The sequence below is a fragment of the Brassica rapa genome, chromosome A09, assembly GCF_000309985.2.
Source record: "Brassica rapa cultivar Chiifu-401-42 chromosome A09, CAAS_Brap_v3.01, whole genome shotgun sequence".
Taxonomy (NCBI): domain Eukaryota; kingdom Viridiplantae; phylum Streptophyta; class Magnoliopsida; order Brassicales; family Brassicaceae; genus Brassica; species Brassica rapa.
In genome coordinates, this window is record NC_024803.2 from 24,849,924 (window position 1) to 24,872,015 (window position 22,092).

The 22,092-nt window shown below is 34.1% G+C and overlaps 1 protein-coding gene and 2 long non-coding RNA genes across 5 annotated transcripts; 1 reads left to right on the forward strand and 2 right to left on the reverse strand.

Moving 5' to 3' along the window:
* Window positions 1-26: 26 nt before the first annotated feature.
* Window positions 27-1,242, reverse strand: LOC117128256. The gene is made up of 3 exons (XR_004451532.1): window positions 1,213-1,242; window positions 1,041-1,105; window positions 27-761 (listed from the first exon to the last, which is right to left on the reverse strand). It is a non-coding gene; the product is annotated as an uncharacterized LOC117128256 (long non-coding RNA).
* A 1,640-nt stretch (window positions 1,243-2,882) lies between these two features.
* LOC103848623 (protein DETOXIFICATION 23) lies at window positions 2,883-20,851 on the forward strand. 3 transcript variants are annotated; one of them, XM_009125495.3, is made up of 8 exons: window positions 2,883-3,433; window positions 10,028-10,569; window positions 15,966-16,052; window positions 16,476-16,532; window positions 19,388-19,626; window positions 20,087-20,205; window positions 20,347-20,433; window positions 20,554-20,851. In XM_009125495.3, the coding sequence occupies exons 1-8, from the start codon at window positions 3,164-3,166 to the stop codon at window positions 20,632-20,634; spliced, it is 1,482 nt and encodes a 493-aa protein (XP_009123743.1). In that variant the 5' UTR covers window positions 2,883-3,163; the 3' UTR covers window positions 20,635-20,851. The 3 variants fall into 3 exon arrangements, with proteins under 3 accessions (XP_009123743.1, XP_033136187.1, XP_033136188.1); XM_033280297.1 differs by having other exon boundaries at window positions 3,200-3,433; window positions 10,020-10,569; XM_033280296.1 differs by lacking the exon at window positions 15,966-16,052.
* On the reverse strand, window positions 4,113-10,008 carry LOC117128254. Its single transcript, XR_004451530.1, has 2 exons — window positions 6,794-10,008; window positions 4,113-5,778 (listed from the first exon to the last, which is right to left on the reverse strand). It is a non-coding gene; the product is annotated as an uncharacterized LOC117128254 (long non-coding RNA).
* Window positions 20,852-22,092: the final 1,241 nt, after the last annotated feature.

Sequence of the window (22,092 nt, forward strand, 5' to 3'; positions counted from 1 at the left end):
TATCTCAAGCAATCAACTTCATTTGAATGCAGTGGAAATATATTCCATAACTGAATATTTATATATAAGGCATATCCTTCCATCATTGTGAATCTAATCATATACCTCACTTCCTATTCCCGTCTCTCATATCATTCATATAATCATATATATATATATATATACCAGACCCGAGAAACCACAAAGGCTAAACGAGTCTAGCGAGTTAGCATCACCATCAGATATTCAAAGATAGAACATCTAACACTGCATGCAGTTACATGGCCTCCAGGGTGCGACCCCATCATCGTGTCTTCGTGACCTTGTTCCATATCGCAGGACCAATTCACGGTAATCATCATTCATACGGGAATAATTTGGAAGACAGGTTTATAATAAGACTTCACATGATTAATACTTCCATACTTAATTATATTTAATACTATACATATGTATTAGTACTTGAGAACAAGTACTAAGGTTTAGAATAAACCTCTATGATCATTCATAAATATTTAATAAGTGTTTACACTAAGTAAACACTTTACCAATTCAATATTGATCAAGAGACAAAGCCTATCAATCATCTACAATCAGTACGTTCAGTCAAGAAATATTCATTCACTACTCATCAATCATCTATCTAGACTCACCTTTGATTCCATGAGATTGGCTAAGGAAGACTATACTCGAGCTCAAGCTAATCACACTCGGCTTCTGGAATATTCTCGGATTAAAATCACCACAAGAATCCGACTGATCCGAACACTATCCTTGACCATCTGTACCAATAACATAACGGTTGGAACAACGGTTAATCAGTCCGGTTCAACCCCCACAGTTCAAGATTCAGGACAGCTACTAAGGCAAGTTCAAGGCAGCTTCAGTTCGGTTCAAACATAAATCGTTTCAGCTAAGTTGTCTAGATGCTAGGGGAAAATGAACTGAACTAATATAAATCCACACAAGGGATTAAGAAATTAATCCATAGAGGAAGAAAAACAACTCAGCCAGCTGGTTACAATCTAAACTGATCTGGATCAAAAGGCAAAACAGTTTACCGGTTCAAATCAAACACTGTCTGAATATAACTGATACTCCACTTTAAGATGAAGCCACGCCAAACCTAATCAGTACCACATCAAAAAAATGTCGGACTCAATCAGAACAAAGCTGAACCGCAGTCAATCCAACAGAAATGCTCACATAAAACGGATCCACACAACAACTTACATCTTTACCGATTAAAATCAAAGGCTGAAGAACATGGGTGATTCTCAACTTCAGGACACCAAATCTCCAACTCTTTACCACACAAATACTCACTGATTAAAGTCACAAGATGGTGAGAAAGGGTCGTCCAAGCTCCCTTCTCTTCTCTTATTTTTTTCTGAATTTTTCATGTATTTTCCTCACAGATTTTTCTCTCTTTCTTTCTCTCTTTCTCTCTGAATTTTTCTTTCTTGTTTCTGAGATGAATGAGCTCGACCAGGAAGAGGACAATGTAATAAATGACAGGGGAAACAGCAGGAGAAGAGTCAGCAAGAAAGGACAAAAGTTTCAGATCAGTATGAGACATGTGGTGAGCTGAATCACACTTTCCTTCCCATGAAGTAATGTCATTTCTTTTCCATGAAGAAACTTCAAGCAGGTGTGCAACTCACATGAATTTAATGTAGCAAACAAGCTGGAAGGTGCAAGTCACATGTTCAGGTCAGGAAGGAAGCAAGCAGCCAGGCAGCACATGACATGCACATGACTCGCAAGCAACTGAAAGTATTCAAGATCAGTTTTCGATAAAATGTTTCCCGTCCATCGGTTCTCGTCCAGCTTAGATAAAACTCGACCATAATAATTAACACTTGGTCAGAACTATTAAGAGTAGGTACTTTGGCCTCGAGACAGTCCCATCAAGAATAATTTACCGGGTCGATTTTTATTTTTAATTCTGGTCGAACCAACTCCGAACTGGTCGAACGGGATTTTTCTCGACCAAAACCCTATCCGCTCGTGAGGGTCTTTACAACGACAAACTTCATAACCAAGCTTGTACTTCCTAGAGAAACTCAAAGCTATTATCCAATCCCACACTGCCTCCTTCCGATTCACGGAGCAGTGCCGTCTCGCGATGATGCGTTTAGCCGAAGACGGAGGAGGAAATGGCTGTTTGAAGAATCTCTTCTGCATGGAGTCCCCAATAGTCATCGGAGATCTCGTTGGAGCCTTCTTGGAGAAAGAGTGAGATGAAATTAGACTGTAAAACATGAAAATCGGAGAAAGTACACATTACTGTTTTACTCTTTAGGAAAAGTACTCTACTACTTAAAATCAGAGAAAAAAACCCCTAGAATTAGCCATATCAAAGATATATATATATATGATAAGAGATATAGAGAAGATGGTTTCTAGAGAAGGAATATATACCTATTTATACTCTTAGTAGACCACTTCACCAATAGAAGATCGCATTCAAGGCTAGATCGTGGGTGTTTGAATTAATAGGGGATTAACCACAATGAACAAATATATGGGTGTGTTAATCAGACGAAAATTAAAAGTCACTGCAGATTCAGAGAGGAGATACGAAAACCCTAATTCTCACGTAGGTCATCCTTCACACAGGCACACAGGCTTCGAATGGTAACCGGCTTACCGTTTCACCCCGCAGTTAATAGTGTCAAAAATCTCTATATATATCTTATATCTATACATTTTTATAACTGTTAGAACCGCACCGTAATTAAACCGCTTATCCCGCACCGGTCAATCCGCAGTCACCATTCGCAACCATAAAACACATTAGAGCTAAATCATTTGGTCTATCGGACCAGCGTCGATCATAAGATAACAAAGTAAGCCAAAATTGTTAAAGTCGCAAGTTAATGAATCGCAGGATGGACACGTGATGCGCCGTGGAAGCTCGAGTTAGTGACGTGGTGCAAGAGGGGAGAAAAATTATCAGTTTACAAAATAAGGTAGTCTTACATAAAAATATACGGTCAGTCTATCGTATTCGTACTTAACCAAATAGGCATTAAACCGAACTAAACCAAAATCTTCAGTCCGAACCAATTTGGCAAATAAGGATCTTAAAAAGAGGCGTAAGCCGGTATTCATTTCCTCTGCAAATAAACGACCCACTTTCTCCACGCATTCCCTCTGCTCTATCATTCCCTCCAAAGCCATGGCCGGAGAAGGAGGACAACTGACGGCGATCCTGTTGAAAAAGACGGCCGAGGAGGGTGGAGAAAATGATAAGTTGGATATGAAGGAGAAGGTTTGGAGGGAATCTAAGAAGTTATGGATTGTGGCCGCGCCGGCTATCTTCACTAGATTCTCTACGTCGGGAGTATCTTTGATAAGTCAAGCTTTCATCGGCCACCTTGGCCCCACTGAGTTGGCTGCTTACTCTATCACTCTCACCGTTCTCCTCCGTTTCAGTAATGGAATCTTGGTAAGTACTCTTCTACTTTCTTGATTCTACAATATTACTACAGATTAATTAAGGACAATCATATGAAAATTAGATTAGTTCATCCACAAATCTTTTCTGCAAACTCGTATATTACTAAAAAAATTCAAGAAAAGAAAGAAAAAGTTTGTTCATAATATAGTATAGATTATATTTTTGTCAAGAAGTTCTGATTAGTTAATTAATGGTACAAATTGCTATTATATACACGTGAATGCTTAGATTGGTTTCTTGTCGGAGCCTGCTTTGGTTTCTACGAAATCAAAAATTTGCTACTCCAAATTATATTTGGACGGGTTTCAGTAATATTGTCATTCATAGTCGACGGGACTGTTCGCTTATGTAATTACCTTGTTCTTTCGAAAGGCGGCAGAAAACATTTCATTGTTAGTAGAATTCAATCAGTGAAATAAAATAATAATAAAAGTTGGAAAATGCAAGATAACACCTTTAACAAAAAGTAGGAGAATATATTGATTCTATAAAATAATTTAGAATAAATGTATGGTCAGAAGAATATTTAAAAATAAGACGTAATAGTTCGGTCAAAAAGAAAAACGTAATATAACCAAAAAAGGAAAAAAATATTCTTTCTTTTTTATCTATCAATACTATTAAAAATGAAAGAGTTTTAAAAATCTACTTATAAAAGTTGTTTAGACCATTTCATTTAACTCATTATTTTTTTGTCTTACCTTAAACTTAGACTAACAATCTGTTACCATCTATTTTTCTAATAATAATTTATTCAATTCCTTTATTTATTCAAATATCACTCTTAAATCTTAATCATTACTATTACTATATTTATCATTTTGATTTTTAATCGTAAAAACATTGAAACTAATGTTTTATATTATCACTTTTATCATATAATATATGATTTAAAGCAAGAAAAGTTACACGGTATATATGTATACATTCTAACTTCCTCTTTCCTTTATAATAAAGTAATCATATCATATATAAAACTTTCCCACTAAAATCTCATATCATATATACTAAACTTTCAACCGTCTATAGTTTGATAGATATTTTCATATCTAAAAATGAGTTCTCTAAAAATATTTCATCAACCATGTTTTTGTACAATAACGTTAAAAATCTGTTTCAAAAGGTTGTTGGATCCGATATGGACATAATGTGTCCACATTTATTCGGGTATTTAGGATCCTGAAAAAAATTGAAATATCTAAAAATTCTGAAAAATATTCGAAACACGAAAAGTACTTGAAACTCTAAACAAATACCCAAAAAATTCAAATACCTAAATATTCAAAATCTTATTCAAAATCTGACACTGAACTGAAAATACCCAAAATTTTATCCAAATACCCAAAAAAAAATTTTAATTTGAAAATTACCTGAAATCAAAAACTATAATCGTAAACCAAAAAGTTAAAAAAATATCCATAATGCCGAAAACATATTCGAAATATCCAAATATACCTAATAAACACAACATATTTATGATCGGGTCTAGGATAGGACCCAGACTCAAACAACGACCTGCGGGTCCAAAAAAACCCAATAGGTTATCTTCTCTAGACCTGAACTAAACCTTTATTTCCGATCGGTTCGGTTTGTTTCTTTTATCCGGATATAATTCTCATGCCTAAAAGAAACTTACGTAAAAGTGTACATATAAAATATCAAATAAACTAATTCATAGATTATATAACTGTTAAAAATTATATTTTTCGATATAATAAGACTTTGTATTATAATATAATCAAAAAAATCTGCGCTTTCCAAGTGCATAAAATATTTTTTTTTATCTATATTCTATTAAAACAAGAACATGACCTATTGATATATATGTAGTCCAACTATTTTAATATAATTATTAAAAAAATTTATTAATCATTTAAGAAAGTATTATACAAAAACATAAATATGATTAAAAAACATAAATATAAAAATTAAATTTTAAAAAAAAATGTAAAACAAAAAATATACTCGCCTTTTAAAAACGGTCAGAATCTAGTTTTGTTTTAAAATGCAGTAACGGCTCGTTCTCAGCAAGTGTGACAACTGACAATATTCATTGGCCGCAAATGTCCAGTGGTGACCTGTCATTGCCATCGTTTGTGAGATTCGTAGATTCCCATTTACAATGAAAATACTTAAAACTATTCAATTATAGGACATTAAAGTGTAATATGCTGCACGACAGACAATAGAATTGTATAGTGTCAAGGTTTAATTATTACATGCATACCACACGAGTTTATATACATTAATCATTCACAAATATGAGGGAAGTCACAAACCGGCGACTGCCGACTGGATTAAGGAAGTAGCAACACCTGCCTCCGTTAAATTGACTGCTGAAAATACAAGCAAACTGTGATATCTGTCTGAAATCTGAACAATGGCTTTTACCAACAACAAAAAAAAGCTGAACAATGGCATATCAATACATGTTTTTCACATGTATGCTACATGTCATGTTTTTCATTAGTCTTTAATCGCGCATCCGTTTTCTTGCTCGTATTCCTTGATCTTTGAATATGGAAGGAAGTTATAGATTGCTCTCTTATATACAAATCTACTAACTTAATCATAACTTCTATCCAACTAACTTATAGAGAGCAGTAAAAGAAAAGGATGAGTAATTTGGCCTTATCCAATGAAAACAATACTAGGCAATTTGTGATCATGAAGCGAAAGCTTCTAGAATTTAATCATACTTTCCCCAGTGTTTTACTAAATCTCTTTGGAATTCATTTTCTTAGTGGATAGTGCCGTGCGAAGAGTTTAAGGGGCCTAAGGCAAGTTCTAAAAATAAATTTATTTACAACTGTAATGAAAATAATTTTCTAATGTGATATATTATTTTCACCAAATACACAAGTCTAATACTGTAAAGAAATAAGTTTATAACGTAAATATGTTATATTATGTTATATAGAAAAAAATACATGAATTCAGAAAATGAGTTGATTAATTTTCGTAGAAATGTTTTTTTTTAAATAAGTCTAAACCACTAGACTAGAAATTATTTTAAATCTTGGGGCCCTAAAAATAGTCATATTAATCGGGGGCCTGAGGCGAATGCCTTTTTCAATACACTGTAGGCACACCTCTGTTAGTGGATCATCAGAAATTGATATATTCATTCTCACCATCCACATAAACGTTCTCACGTCATCATCCTATCGAGTTCATATGTCCAGAGTCAGAATCTTTCTAGCTATATCGTATTGTTATTTGATATGTAGCCACATTAAAAATTTTAACTAAAACATAAGAGTAAACTTATCAGTGGTTCATGGTCATAGTTACATCAATATCTAAACAAGAAACCTTTACGAACAACGAGAAGAAGAGAAAAAATACCTCCGAGAATCACCAAAATCTAGATTAGTTCGACAATGGAGAACAGACGCCGAGAAAAAAGAGGGGATGGGAGAGCGACCTACTGTCCGACGAGGTCACAGGGATCCGAGGAGCATCCATCCAAATCGCAGATCTGGTTTTTAGTTGATAGGAAAAAGAGACGTGGGTGTGTATCGACGTTCTAATTTCTTGAAAGAGAAGTAAATCAAGATTTTTTTTGGTTAACAATAGAAGTTCCGGACCGTACCAATGGTAATTTGAACCCGGCGCACACAGAAACCAAAGCAAATTGGTGTTGCTTTACTCATTATTTTTTTAATAGAAATTTATGGTTTTAGATATGTTGACTTTGACCCCAAAAAAAAATATGTTGACTTTGACTGGACCATTAAGATGGAGATGAGTAAAGCAAATGATAGGATGTAGTAGTCATTCATCAAAGAAGTTATGCGAAAGATGGAATTTTCAGAAACTTGGATTACCTGGAGAATGCGATGTATCTCTTCGGTTCAGTACAAGGTATTTATGAATGGGCAGCCTAGAAGAGTATTGTTTCGGAGAGAGGATTACGCCAAGGATATTATTTGTTTCTTTTCATTTTTATTCTACGCACGAAGCGTTAGCCTTGTAAATTATACAAAGAACTAAGGGAAGATAACAGGGATGCGTGTTACACGTTCGTGTCCCTTGGTATCTCACCCCTTTTTTTTGCTAATGATAGCTTCTTTTTTTTTGTAAGGCGGAGCTCCGTGAATTTGAAGAAGTGATGAAATGGTAAGGAAATATGGAAAAGCATCAGACCATTGTATCAAATTTGATAAATCCTCTATACTCTTTGGTAAGATGATTGGCGCAAATGTTAGACAACAAATTAAAGATACACTTGGGATCTAGACTGAAGGAGGAATGTGAACATATCTTGGAATCCCATAAGACATTAGCAGCTCCAACTGTAATTTTTTTGCTTTTCTCAAAGATAAACTAATGCATAAAGTGAATGGATGGACGGGAAGATGGCTATCAAAAGGAGGGAAAGAAGTCTTAATCAAATCTATATTGTTAGCTCTTCCGACTTATGTTATGTCTAGATTTTTGCTCCAACAGGAGATATGTGAGAACCTCGCAAGTGCCATTGCACATTTCTGGTTGAGCTCAAATCCACCAAATAGAGGAATCCACTGGACAAAATGGAAAGAGATGAGTTTGCCGAGAGAAGAAGGCGGGATTGGTTTCAGTATGATCCGGGATTGGTTTCAGTATGATCCACGAGTTCAACATGGCATTACTAGCAAAACAACTTTGGCGATTAGTCCAGTATCCTGATTCCTTAGTAGCTCGAGTATTGAGAGGAAGATATTACCGAATGAGTTCGCCTTTGCGAATGAGTTCAACAAGCAGCCCTTCCTATGTATGGAATAGTATCTCAGCGGCACGAAAATTACTACTAGTGGGAAGTAGGCAAAAAATACATTCTGGATATGAGGTTAAGGTTTGGGAGGACTCTTGAATTCCTACTTCACCAGCTAGACCGCCGTGATCAACTGCCCCAGTTTTGCATCTGAATATGAGAGTCAGTGATCTCATTAACGGTGAAACAAAGGAATGTAATGTTGGACTATTATAGAATTAGGTTGCCCCTGATAATATTCCTCTCATGAGAAGTTTGGCCATAAGCTTAACTCATCGAGATACATTCCGTTGGACTCTCACTAAGAATGGTCACTATACGGTAAAATCGGGATACTGGTAGCTTGAAATCTAATAAGGACTGAAGAAGAGAAGGAGATCCAAGAACCCAATATAACTAAACTCCAAGCCTTTGCTTTGGAAGGTAAAAAGGACCTCAGAAGATATGGCATCTTAGGTGGCAGCTGATAACATGACAAGTGCCTGTAACGAGAAATCTAATACGCCGTAATATGAGATTCGACAACTATTGTCCAAGATGTGGAGAACCAGAAGAAACTGTTACTCATGCCATATTTGAATGCCCTCCAGCATTACAAGTATGGTCCCTTTCGACAACACCATCTAGTCCTAACATTTTCCTGCTACCGAGCACTTATGCTAATATGGATTATCTCTTCTGGAAGAAGAATAGCATTGTTGAGCTAGAGCTTGACAAGGACCCTTACCCATGGATAATCTGGTATATTTGAAAGGCTCGGGTTGACAAACTATTCAGGGGGATAGACATGGATCCTTTGGAGTTATTCCGATATGCTGAAAGTGAATGTCAGGCTCGGTATAATGCAAATGAGATGGTACCACTCATTCCACATGAGCATATCAGTGAAGAACCCCAATAAGCTTAGAAAATATTTGTATGGTGGATGGTTCATGGACTTCCACGGTTCAGTTTAGTGGTTGTGGATGGGTTTGGAAGGATAGTCTGGGAAAAATCCAACTTATGGAGACGCGAAACTTAAGTAGGTGATAGACTGCTTTACATTCGGAAGTGGAAGCACTGCAATGGGCAATGGAAAGCATGCTTCAACATTCGTCATGTCAGAGTTTTGGTACAAATTGCAAGGATCTAACTGATATGGTAAAGGAGCCTCAAGCTTGGCCAAGTTTTTCAACTGAATTGGAGGTTGCGTATATGTTATCCGGACTCAAAGATTTTTCACATCCCAAGAGCATATAATGGAATTTCAGATTCTTTAGCTAAGATTGCAAGAACATTTCAAAGGAAACTCTATTACATTGTTTTTTTCTATTTCGGTCTGGATACCCAAACCACTTCAAGTTCTTTGAATAATACAATAGCCTTTCGATGTCAAAAGAAAAAAAAAACAAAACAAAAAGAAGATATGTTGACTTCAATAATATATATTTATATTAAATATACTATATATCTATGTCCATGTCATTGAAATTTAATTATATACCATATAAAATAAATAAAATGATTTATTTATTTATTTACCAAAAAATAACTTAAAGAAACAAGCGGTATTGTTTTGATTTATGTGCTTACTATAATTTAGTTATATACATAATACGTAAATAAACATAAATAAATAATAATATATAAAAATTATTTTTATATATAACGTTCATCCTGCGCAATTATACACAAATATTAACTTTTTCTAACCAACAGACAGATCTCGTAGTAACTTTAATAACATATACATGGCTTGAATTTGATTATGAACATTATATTATTGAAATTCACTATTGAGTCATTTTTACCATGTATTAATACACCTTCAATGACAAGTTATGCAGTTAGGTATGGCTAGCGCACTAGAAACACTATGTGGTCAAGCCTACGGAGCAAAACAATATCATATGCTAGGGATTTACCTCCAAAGATCATGGCTCGTCCTCATAGGCAGTACCATTTGTCTCACGCCCATTTACATTTTAGCTGGTCCTATCCTCTTAGCCCTAGGTCAAGAAGAACGCCTTGTCCGTATAGCTCGAGTCATAGCCCTATGGGTCATAGGCATCAACTTCTCCTTCGTGCCTTCCTTCACCTGCCAAATGTTCCTCCAAGCTCAGAGCAAGAACAAGATCATTGCCTATGTCGCTGCTATCTCCTTAGGGGTCCATGTTTTCTTGTCTTGGCTACTAATGGTTCATTTCGACTTTGGGATCGCTGGTGCAATGACCTCATCGCTCGTAGCACATTGGTTGCCTAATATTGCTCAGCTCTTGTTCGTAATATGTGGTGGGTGTAAGGACACATGGAGAGGATTTTCTTGGTTTGCTTTCAAAGATCTTTGGCCCGTATTCAAATTATCTTTGGCTTCCGGTGGCATGACGTGGTATGTTTTTCTAAATTTTCTGAAGTCTTATAGAGTCGAATCATTTAGAATATTAAGAAATGTCTTTTTTTTGATAAAGGGCTTAATATTAAGAAATGTCTCGTTGAACAAGCATATATATAATTCATACATGCATATACGAGAGCTGTAGTCGAATCATGTGATATTAGATTAAAGTCGAGGATGAGGTTAATTTGTAGTCACTGTGGTTTTCCTCTTTGCGATGTTAAATGCTTTGAAAATGCCCAACTTTCTTCATACTAGTCCGGGATGTAATCTATTAGTTTTGTATTAAGGGTACCAATATAAGAGATGGATTGTTTATGCGTATTTATAAAATATGAGAAAGTTTACAGTATCAAAAACTGAATTACATTCATTCACCTTGTCAAAGATTGATAAAGTTTGAATATAATGTTAGATTTAAAGTCGCCAAAGATCGTATGTGTATGCGAAACAGAGTATATAAAACAGTTCCTTCGTTTTATTTATTTTCTTAACTTGTGAGATCAACTTACATTATAGATCTCTTTATATAGGAGCTCTTAACTTGTCCTAATACAATTGAGACTAGGAATCTTATCTTTATCCTAATCTATAAGTTATTCTACTTTTCTTAATGAATAACTTGAATCCTAAGCTATCTTTATTGAAGCTTATCCACAACATTCTCCCTTCTAAGCTTCAAACCATCTTTGCTTAGGTCTTGAACTTGAATCAAGTCTCTCATCTCTTTGAACTTGATTCTTGCTAAAGCTTTGGTTAGAATGTCTGCTTTCTGTTCTGTTCCCGGTACATGCTCCACATCAATCTCGTTTTGTTCCACCTTCTCTCGAATGAAATGAAAACGCTTGGCGATGTGTTTGCTTCTTCGGTGAAACACAGGATTCTTGGCTAATGCGATAGCTGATTTATTGTCAACACGAATCAGTGTTTTCTCCATCTTCTTTCCTGTAATCTCGCTCACTAAGTCTTGGAGCCAGATAGCTTGCTTTGCAGCTTCAGTCGCGGCCATAAATTCTGCTTCACAGAAGGACAATGCAACTGTGTCTTGCTTCTGTGAACACCAGGTTACTGGCGTTTCTCCAAGGCAGAACAGGTGTCCCGTCGTGCTTCTCCCATCGTCAGGGTCCGTGTTGTGACTACTGTCACTGAACCCCACAAGTCGTTTAGTTTCTCCTTTCTTGTATGACAAGCCATATCCGACAGTGCCTCTCAGATATCTTAACACACGTTTTAGAGTATCACCATGAGACGTCCACGGTGAGTGCATATACCTACTTAGGATACCGAACGCAAATGCCATGTCGGGTCTTGTGTGCATGAGATATCTGAGACAGCCAATTCTCCTTCGATAGAGAGTTGGATCTATCTCGGGTTCGTCTTGTCCTTTGGAGAGTTGTAGACCAAACTCCATTGGTATACAAGTTGGATTGCAATCATCCATTGCGGCTTCTTTCAGTATTCTCTTAGCGTAAGCCTCTTGAGTGATCGTGATGCAATCTGGATTCTGTTTTACTTCCAGTCCAAGGTAATACGTTAGCAATCCCAAATCTGACATCTCAAAGTTCTTTGACATGTTCTTCTTGAAATCTGCGATCTCAGTTTTAGAATTTCCAGTGACGAACAGGTCGTCAACGTATATAGCAACGATGAGTAGCTTTCCCTTATCATCCTTGCGATAAACAGAGCTTTCTTTTGAACATTTCTTGAAACCTAACCGTTTGAGAATCTGGTCTAGTTTCGTGTTCCAAGCCCGTGGAGCTTGTCTTAAACCATATAGAGCCTTAGAGAGTTTGAAAACCTTATGTTCTTCTCCCTTCTTTTCAAACCCTTCAGGCTGTGAGACATAAACTTCTTCATTCAGTTCTCCATGTAAGAAAGCAGTCTTGACGTCTAAATGATGAATCTCCCATTTGTTTGCTGCAGCTAAACCAATCAGTAACCTTATAGTTTCTAGTCGAGCCACTGGAGCAAACACTTCGTCGAAGTCAATTCCATGTTCCTGTACATAGCCTTTGGCTACAAGTCGAGCTTTGAACTTATTGATAGAGCCATCTGCGTTTCTTTTTACTTTAAAAACCCACTTGAGACCAATGATCTTGACTCCTTGCGGCAACTCTACGAGCTCCCATGTGTTGTTTTTATTGATAGAGTCAATCTCATCTTCACATGCATTCGTCCATCTTTTATTTCCCTTTGCTTCATGGAAATTTCTTGGTTCATCGTAGATTGAGAGAAGTAGCAACTCACATTCTACTTCAGCAAGTAAAATATAATCGTCGAGGTAGCTTGGTTTGCTTCTCTGACGGTTTGAGTGTCTTGTTTCTTGAGTTGTTGCTTCTTCATCAACATCTTCAATATGTGTTGTCTCGGGTTCTTCAGGTTGATGTTCTGTTTCTGCGGCAATGTTCTCTTCTTGACGCTGTCCAGACACAAACGGACCTGCCCCTTCGTCGAGAGTCGTTCCCCAAGTCATACTAAACATTCCAGAGTTTGTGTTAGCTTCTTTATCGCCTCCCTTCCAATTCCAACAGGTTCTTTCATCAAAAATAACATCTCGACTAACCACAATCCCTTTTGAGGTAGGATTATAGAGTCGATATGCTTTTGAGCCAGGCTCGACTCCAAGATGAACAAGAGCCTGCGATCGATCATCTAGTTTCTTTAGACGATGAGAGTCGATCTTTGTGTGCGCAACACACCCAAAAACCCTGATATGCGAAACACTAGGCTTTCTTTTCTTCAAGCTTTCGTATGGTGTGCTGTTCTTAAGAGCTCTTGTGGGAACTCTGTTTATAACATAAGTGGCATGACGAACCGCTTCTCCCCACATGTAGTTAGGTACGTTGGTTGCTTTCAACATACTCCGAGTCATCTCCATGAGGGTGCGGTTTCTTCTCTCTACTACGCCGTTCTGTTGCGGAGTATACGGCGCCGTTAGATGACGCTTGATCCCACTCTTGTTACAAAACTCGTGAAACTCCTTTGATGTAAACTCACCACCTCTGTCTGTACGTAGTGTACCTATTTTGTTGTTTACTTCCTTTTCGACGAGGCTTTTGAACTCTTTAAACTTCTCGAAAGCTTCGCTCTTTTCTTTCAACAGAATAGTCCACATATATCTCGTACAATCATCGATGATGACAAATATATAGCGGTTGTGTGCTGGTGTGGCGGGTGATATTGGACCGCAGAGATCTGCGTGTAGGAGTTCTAGGGCTTTAGCTGACCTATAGGGAGTTGCATTAGGAAAGCTATGCCTAGTTTGTTTCCCAACTAAACACGAGTCCACAACTGATTCTCTTCTTTGATTTCTGGCAGACCGTGAACCATCTTCTGTGCTGCCATGGTTTGTATTGTTTTGAAGCTGATATGACCAAGGCGTGCATGCCATCTCCAAGGTTCTTCTTTTAGCTTCGTGAGAAGGCAATTAGGCTGACCTATCTTAAGTGGAATTTTATAAAGTCTGTTAGGAGTCCTTAGAACCTTAGTGAGAAGTCTTCCGTTTGAATCTCTCAAAGTTAGGTAGTCATCTTTCATCCTAACGTCGCAGCCTTGCTCCGTTGCCTGTCCCAAACTGAGAATGTTACTTCTCAAATCAGGGATGTAGTAAATATCAGTAAGAAGCCTTTGCTCCCCTGTTTTAGCTTCAAACAATATCGAACCTTTACCATCAATGTCCACACATGAGCCGTCTCCAAACTTCACTCTTCCTTTAATATTTTGATTTAATTCAGAGAAGTATCCTCTCTCACCCGTCATATGGTTACTTGCGCCATTATCCAAGTACCATACTCCTTCTTCTTTCTTGCTTATATCGAGTGCTTTAGGTATAACTTTCTCTTCATTCAGAAACACGACCTCATGCATGTAGAGCACAGCATCTGCTACTTCCGTCTCAGTTTTTTTGAGCTCTTGATTTTCTTCTTTCTTCTCTGGGCAAACAGACTTGAAGTGACCTTTTTTGTTGCAGTTGAAGCAAGTGATCTGTGAGTAGTCTCTCTTCTCTTTGTTCCACTCTCCGGTGTTGCCTCTGCCGCGTCCTCTTCCTCTGTTGCCTCTACCACGTCCTCGATAGTTGCCTCTTCCTCGTCCTCTTGAATTCGATCCTTCTGAACTCGAGAAGAGCAGATTGTTCTGTTGATCGTTTGTTGTATCTTCTTTGATACGTTCTTCATATGCTTTAATTCTCCCAACAACATCTTCATACTTGATTGTATTTAAGTCTAGCATCTGCTCCAGAGAGGCCACCAACATGATGTACTTTGCTCTAGGAAGACTATTTAAGAACTTCTTTACTAGTTTAGGTTCTTCAATACTCTGTCCTAACGAGGCCGATTTCGATGCAAGCTCAGATAACTTGCCTGAGAAGGTATCTATTGATTCCGAATCAGACATCTTTAGACGTTCGAAATCGTTCATCAAGGTCTGCAGTCGAGCTTCTCTTACACGATCTGCGCCAAGATTTATTGTTTTCAAAGCTTCCCACATATCTTTAGGTGAGCTCTGATCTCCTACTTGCAATATCAAACTCTCTGGTACGGATTGAAAGAGAAGCACCATAGCATAATCATTCTTCTCTTCTTTATCTGTCCCTAGTTCGATTGCTTCCCATACCTTATGGACGCGTAGAAGAACTTTCATTCTCATTGCCCAAACCGTGTAATTGGTTGAGGTTAGCATTGGACAGACAACAGTCCCGGGAATCCCATCTCTTCTTCCCAGAGTCTTCGTGTCTATCAATGCTTTATCATCAGCCATTGTTTCTTTGAATCGCAATCACACAAACAAACCTTAAGCTCAACAAGATAAGATAGAGCTGGACACGGGATTTCGCAATCCCAACAATTGGTATCAGAGCGGTTTGACAAAGAGATGCAAGAAGACTAAAATACCCTTTAAGTAAGAACGGGTAGAAGAGGAAAGAGAAGGTACATTGCATAAACGTCAGAAGATCATGGAACATGTGATGTGTTGTGGGAGAAACATTCTCAAAGAAAGCCTTGCGATTACTGGTACAAGGTGGTGCCGAAGATGATTCGCCGAAGGAAACATATGAGATGAATGTGGTCCTTAGCTTGAGGGGGAGAATGTGAGATAACAAGTTAAGTCCCACATCGGATATTAGACAAATGAAAGTCTAATATATAAAGAGATGTCCAACTCTAATAGTATGAGGCCTTTTGGGAAGGAAACCAAAAAGTAAAACCATGCGGGCCAGCCTCTAAGGCCCAAAGTGGACAATATCGTACTAATAAGATAAGATAGAGTTGGACACGGGATTTCGCAATCCCAACAAGATTAACCAAAAAGTTTGAATATACGTTTTATATTGTTTTAGCATTTTTGTCAAGTGAGTAATAGTAATTTCTTTTGATACTTATATTGGGCAGTTTGGAAGTATGGTACAATTCGATATTGATCTTGCTCACAGGAAATTTAAAAAACGCTGAGGTTTCTCTCAACGCACTTGCAATCTGGTAAGCTTTCTCCTGTCTTTTGAAGGTATACTCATGCATTTGTACATTTTTCTTTAGATTATATAGTGGTCTGAAAGCAATACATAATATTCACTAGTGCGAATCAAAAATGATAGGTTAAGGTAACTAATCGTATTTGGACTCTCTAGTTGGAAACACAAGGAATTAAAAGCAGAATCGTTTTGCGTTTAGGATTTTATTTGTCATGTGCAAATGCAATCATTTGCGAGTTTTTAGTCGTGTAAAATTTGTCTGTATAGATTTTGTAATTCTGTTATCATCCCTATGTTATTTTTGCCAAAGGAATTAGGAACTATTATCATCCCTATGTTTTTAGGTTTGACAATTATTCTATTCTACAATATTACTCAAAAGAAACTTAGTTAAGGAGTGATCGTTAATTATTTGATGAAAATTTTGCAGCATCAATATAAATGCACTGGAGATGATGGTAGCCTTCGGCTTCATGGCAGCAGCGAGGTTATTAAATCATACATATCAGATTTTTAGACAAATATTGAGGATTTATTAATTATACAAATTTAGCATTGATGAAAACTATAGTCTAGCTAAAAGACAAACAATCTATACTATCAAAAGAAAATCATTCTGAAAAAATCTACTTAAACAAGGTTGTTGTACCTATTCATTTTTAACCTATGAATTAAACTAAATATATCTAAACTATTAATATGTTGTATTTTCTATTTTCCTTCTATATCCTATTGTTTATTATCCTATTTTTGTGGGAACCATTATTTTAAAAAAATATCCTAATAATAATGCCTACTATCTAGGATTCATATTTTGAATCGTTATTAAATTAGTGATTACATAGCTTACGATTCATATATGAAAACACTATTTTATTAAATAAAGTTGACATATCCACTTTGATTCATGCATAAGAGCCCATCGAACTGGTATATGCAAATTAGGCATTGCTCGTTTCTTCCACCTGCAAATAATAAACACGAACAACCGACTCTAGAGCTGCAGCATTAAAATGTTATTAGTAATTATTCAAAATTAATGTCATATAAGAAAGTTTTGATGATGGGGAACAAAATTAAACAATGCTTTTATTATATACAAATCAGTAGAAATAAAGTTTTTGCCACATATGTTATTATTAAAAATATAATTATTCAAAATTAGAGTATGACAAAGTACTACAATAATATGACTATAACCCATCAGGATCATATATATCGAATTCGACCACATGATATATCATTTAAAAAAAAATCAAATTAATTTATTTGAGACCACAAGCTTGTTTCTTTTAAATTTTGTTAGATTCAAATCTTTTTTAAAAATTACTACCTCCAATAATAGTGGGTTCTTGGGATTTTTACCGGATTATATCATATTTTTAATTAACAATTTGTTTTTAAATCCTAACCAGATTATATACCGGGTACCGGGTCTACTGTTTGACCATGGCTCCGAGTCGGATAGGAAAATGTTTCTTAAAATTCAAACATCATAATAGAAAAATCTTATATTATTTTTTCTAATAAAAATTTATAAATTAATGCAAATTTTACTGAAATTGTCAACAAAAAAGATCCTCGTACTTTGAAAACGGGTCAAAAAGTAGTACCTTTTAAATTGAATATAGATAAAATAGAATATATTGATTGTTATAACTATGATACAAATATGTGACAATAGAAATTCATTTTCAATTTAAAATCAACAACTCATATCGTTACTACATTTGAATAGTAAAAACATATTTTACTTCGGTGTAGAATATATATATATATATATATACTATTAAATCACATATATATTCTTTAAATCTATTTCAAACAAATACCACACTTTGATTTTTTTTGAAAAAACAAATAAAAATTAAGATTCAAAATAAAAGATAAAGGTAGTTTTTCAATCAATGTTGGATCAATAGGTGAAAAAACAAATCCGCACTTTTAAATGCGGGTCAAAATCTAATATATACTATTATACTATTAAAAAGGATCATCTTAAAATCTACTTAAAAAGTTGTTGCACCTATTTATTTTTGATCCAACCTATTATACACAACCAAATGTTATGACTACCCTTATTATACCAACTAAATAATATCCTACTAGGTTAAGACATGCGCGCTTTACACGAAGTAAACATTATGTACAAATTATTTTTACGTATTATATATTCTTTTACATATTATGAAATATATATATATATATATAATAAAAATTTATGTATATAATTATATTGGACCTAACACGTGAATAAATTTTATTAATTCAAACAAACACTTTTTCTATTTTATATGGCATGTACCTGAAATGTAAGTGTTAGAATTCTCACATTAAAATTTTTTTGATCTATGGTTTAAAATTTTGTTATGATAAGATACAAATGATTACAAAATCATATAAGTAGGACGTCTCATACAATAAATATTAATATTAAAAGATATACATATATATATATATATATATATATATATATATATATATATATACACACGCGAATCATTTAAAAAAACATTTGATATCAAACATACTAACATAATAAAACTGAAATAACATATCATCCAATGCTCTTTATTCGAACTACTTTAGAAAAGACGAACTATCCAAATGTCTTCAGTTTCAGATATGCGATATGAAGTTAATACAATAAGGTAATAAATTTATCCGGTTTCAAGTTGTTAGATAAGATAAAAAGATAGTAGTATTTAGAAAACTTTAATATAAAATATGTACCCATAAAAATTACAAATTAATAATTACTATGTGTATATATATAAAAACATAAACAATACATTTTATTGTTTAAAACTAATTTCACATGTAATTTTATTTTCCTTTCAATTTTTCATGCTCTTATCGAATTGCATCTAAAAATTATTTGTATTATATGGTATGTATTCAAGACACATAAAATGTATCAAATAATTTAACAAAATATATGAAATTAAAAATAAATTTAATTAAAAATATAATATCTTTAGATAGAAACTATTTAAATAACAAAATAATCTTTTAATTAATAACTATAATATTAATAATACATTACTGTATTGGATATTATTATTTTATATATTTTTACTATATTCTTTTTTCTTTTTGAACAATTAAATTATTTTAAAAATATAGATGTCTAATAATATTTTTTAAATAATTTTAAGTTAGTAAAATTCTATTGTCTCGATATTATTCATTTATAGAATTTTTAGAGAGTATCTCTTAGTACTATATATAATATATGCATATATACATCTCTCTCTATAAACATATGAATATACAGATGTGTCTACATAGGAATTCTATCAGTGTTTTCTTATTGTTCTTTTGTAATAATATATGTAATAGTGTAAGAGTTTCAAACGAGATTGGAAGTGGAAACTCTAAAGGAGCCAAATTTGCTACAATGATAGTAGTCTTAACGTCACTTTCAGTAGGAGTCATTCTCTTCTTTGTCTTCCTATTTCTGAGAGGAAGGGTTTCGTACATTTTCACAACAAGTGAACTTGTTGCCGCACAAGTAGCCGATCTTTCTCCAATCTTAGCCTTTTCCATCCTCTTAAACAGTGTACAGCCTGTTCTCTCCGGTACGCATTTTCTCTCTTGATCTGAATGTCGTGTTTACCATTAGCCATTGACTCCATGGAAAATTCGTACGATGTTTTTTAGGGATATATATATATATATATATATATACTTTTTTTTTTTTTTTTTTTTTTGCGATCACGATATATGTTCATGCATGGACCGTATATCCTAGAACTTTCTATTACCCGGTTCATATATTTTAGGTTTTCGGGTATGCATGGTTTTGTATCTTGGATAGTTTCGGGTGATAAGGAGTAAGGACAAGTAACTATTCGAATAAGACGATTATATGATATCCACTTAAATCACTTTCATTTATAATGACTTCCTACTGTTATTACCGTTACTGGGCCCTAGACCTATAACCTAGCATTATGGTATTCAGTAATGGATATCGTTAATATCGATAAGAAACTTAAACCTGAGCATATGTTCATGAACCGTTTATAATCGGAGCAGGAGTTGCTGTTGGAGGGGGATGGCAAAAATATGTTACATACGTTAACCTTGCTTGCTATTACCTTGTGGGGATTCCTACTGGTATTTTCCTTGGCTATGTCGTGGATTTGCAAGTCAAAGTAAGTCTATTATTTTCTTAGTTTGTTTTCAAATCTATAAATTAATAGTTTAGTTACATACTTTTCTTTTTCTTTTTCTTTTTCAATAGTTTAATAACATACAAATCATTTATTTTTATTTTTTTTTGCCAAATTTTTTAGGGTGTTTGGTTAGGAATGATATTTGGAATCTTCGTTCAGACTTGTGTGCTTACCATAATGACTATGAAAACAGACTGGGATAAACAGGTACATTAATATAATTTATCAAATTTATTAGAACTGTTCGAAACTTTTCTCAAAAATTTTAACACTTTTGTTAGAACAAAAAAATAATAATTTATATTATTATTGTTAAAATCATTTCAGGTGTCTGTTTCGCAACGACGTCTGAACCGTTGGGTTGAACCAGAATCAAGGGGTCGAAACCAAACTTCGCCAAGAGAATAATTTTAAAGATTGAGCTAAAACATAATTTTTGTGATTAACTATAAGCCATATTCCACTCTTGAAAGTATACACTTATATGTGTTCATTTAAAATAAGTTTGAGATACACTGTTAACGAATTTAGACGCCAAAGAGAGGTCCTTGTCTCTCACTGATCAAATTCACGTAATTTATATATATACTAGGTAATAATGTGCGCCTTGCACAGGATGTGATTATTAGTTTTGTTATTTTTAATAAATAGACATTAAATCTGTTTAATCTGGATATTGGTTTGGTTTTAAGTTTTTTTTTGGTTTTTAATCTTCTAAAATATAACTATTATTTTAAATTAATACTTCCTCTTTTTCATATTAAGTGTCGTTTTGGGTCTGTGCACACGGATTAAGGAAACAATTAATTTTGTACATTTCCTATATAAAAACAAAATTACCAATATACCTAACCATATTTCAACCAATAGAAAAATAAATTATTGAATAAAACTAATAAATTTTGCATTTAAAATCGAAAACGACACTTATTTTGTAGCAAAAAAAAATTTTCTTCAACGACACTTATTCAGAAACAGAGGGAGTATTCATTTTAGTTTATTCGGTTAAAATGTTTGATTTTTTGGTTTTTTCGGTAAAAACTAAAAATTAATATTATTTATTTATTTTCATGTTATGATTTTTAGATAGTTGTCATGTCGAACCAATAGTTTCATATTATAGTTTCTAAACAGATAATATTTAAAGAAAAAAAAAGAAAATTATTAAGACAAATCATTTTACTACAATTTGGTCGGTAGTGAAAGAAGCAATAAGAAAAAATATTTCAACTTTTAAAAAAAATTAGATATTTTAGTTGTTGTATGTGTATGTAAAAGTATATAAAAATAGTTGACAAATATATAAAGATATTGTTAATTAAGATGAAATGACATTTTTGTTCAAAATAATACATGAAAGATAAAATTTAATTTAATTTAAAATAAAAAAGGCTTTGACATTAGTCATTTTTCATATAAAGAAAATAAAGTTGTATCCGTAAATAAGGGTGGGGCCAGATCGAATATATGCATGTTTGAAAGCATTCGTGTCGATTCGATCTTTAGCCACCTAGATATTCGGTGACTCGGATATCCGAAATGTTTTAGAATTTTTAAGAATATCCGATTTGATCCGTAAAAAATAAAATTTTAAAATAATTGAAAATTTTAATAATAACATTTTATTGCAAAAAATAAAACATTATTTAACTTTCTAAATTTTAGTACCTAATATATTAAATTTAATTCAAAACATATATATATAATTCTTTACATATATGTATATATATTCATATAGCAGATCAAATTAGATATATGTTCCTAAAATTATTGGTATTTGTGATTTGCTTTTTGTTTGGACATTGTATTTAGTATTTGATTTGTTTCGTAGAGTTGCGGATATCCAAATTATTTGGTTCAAATCAA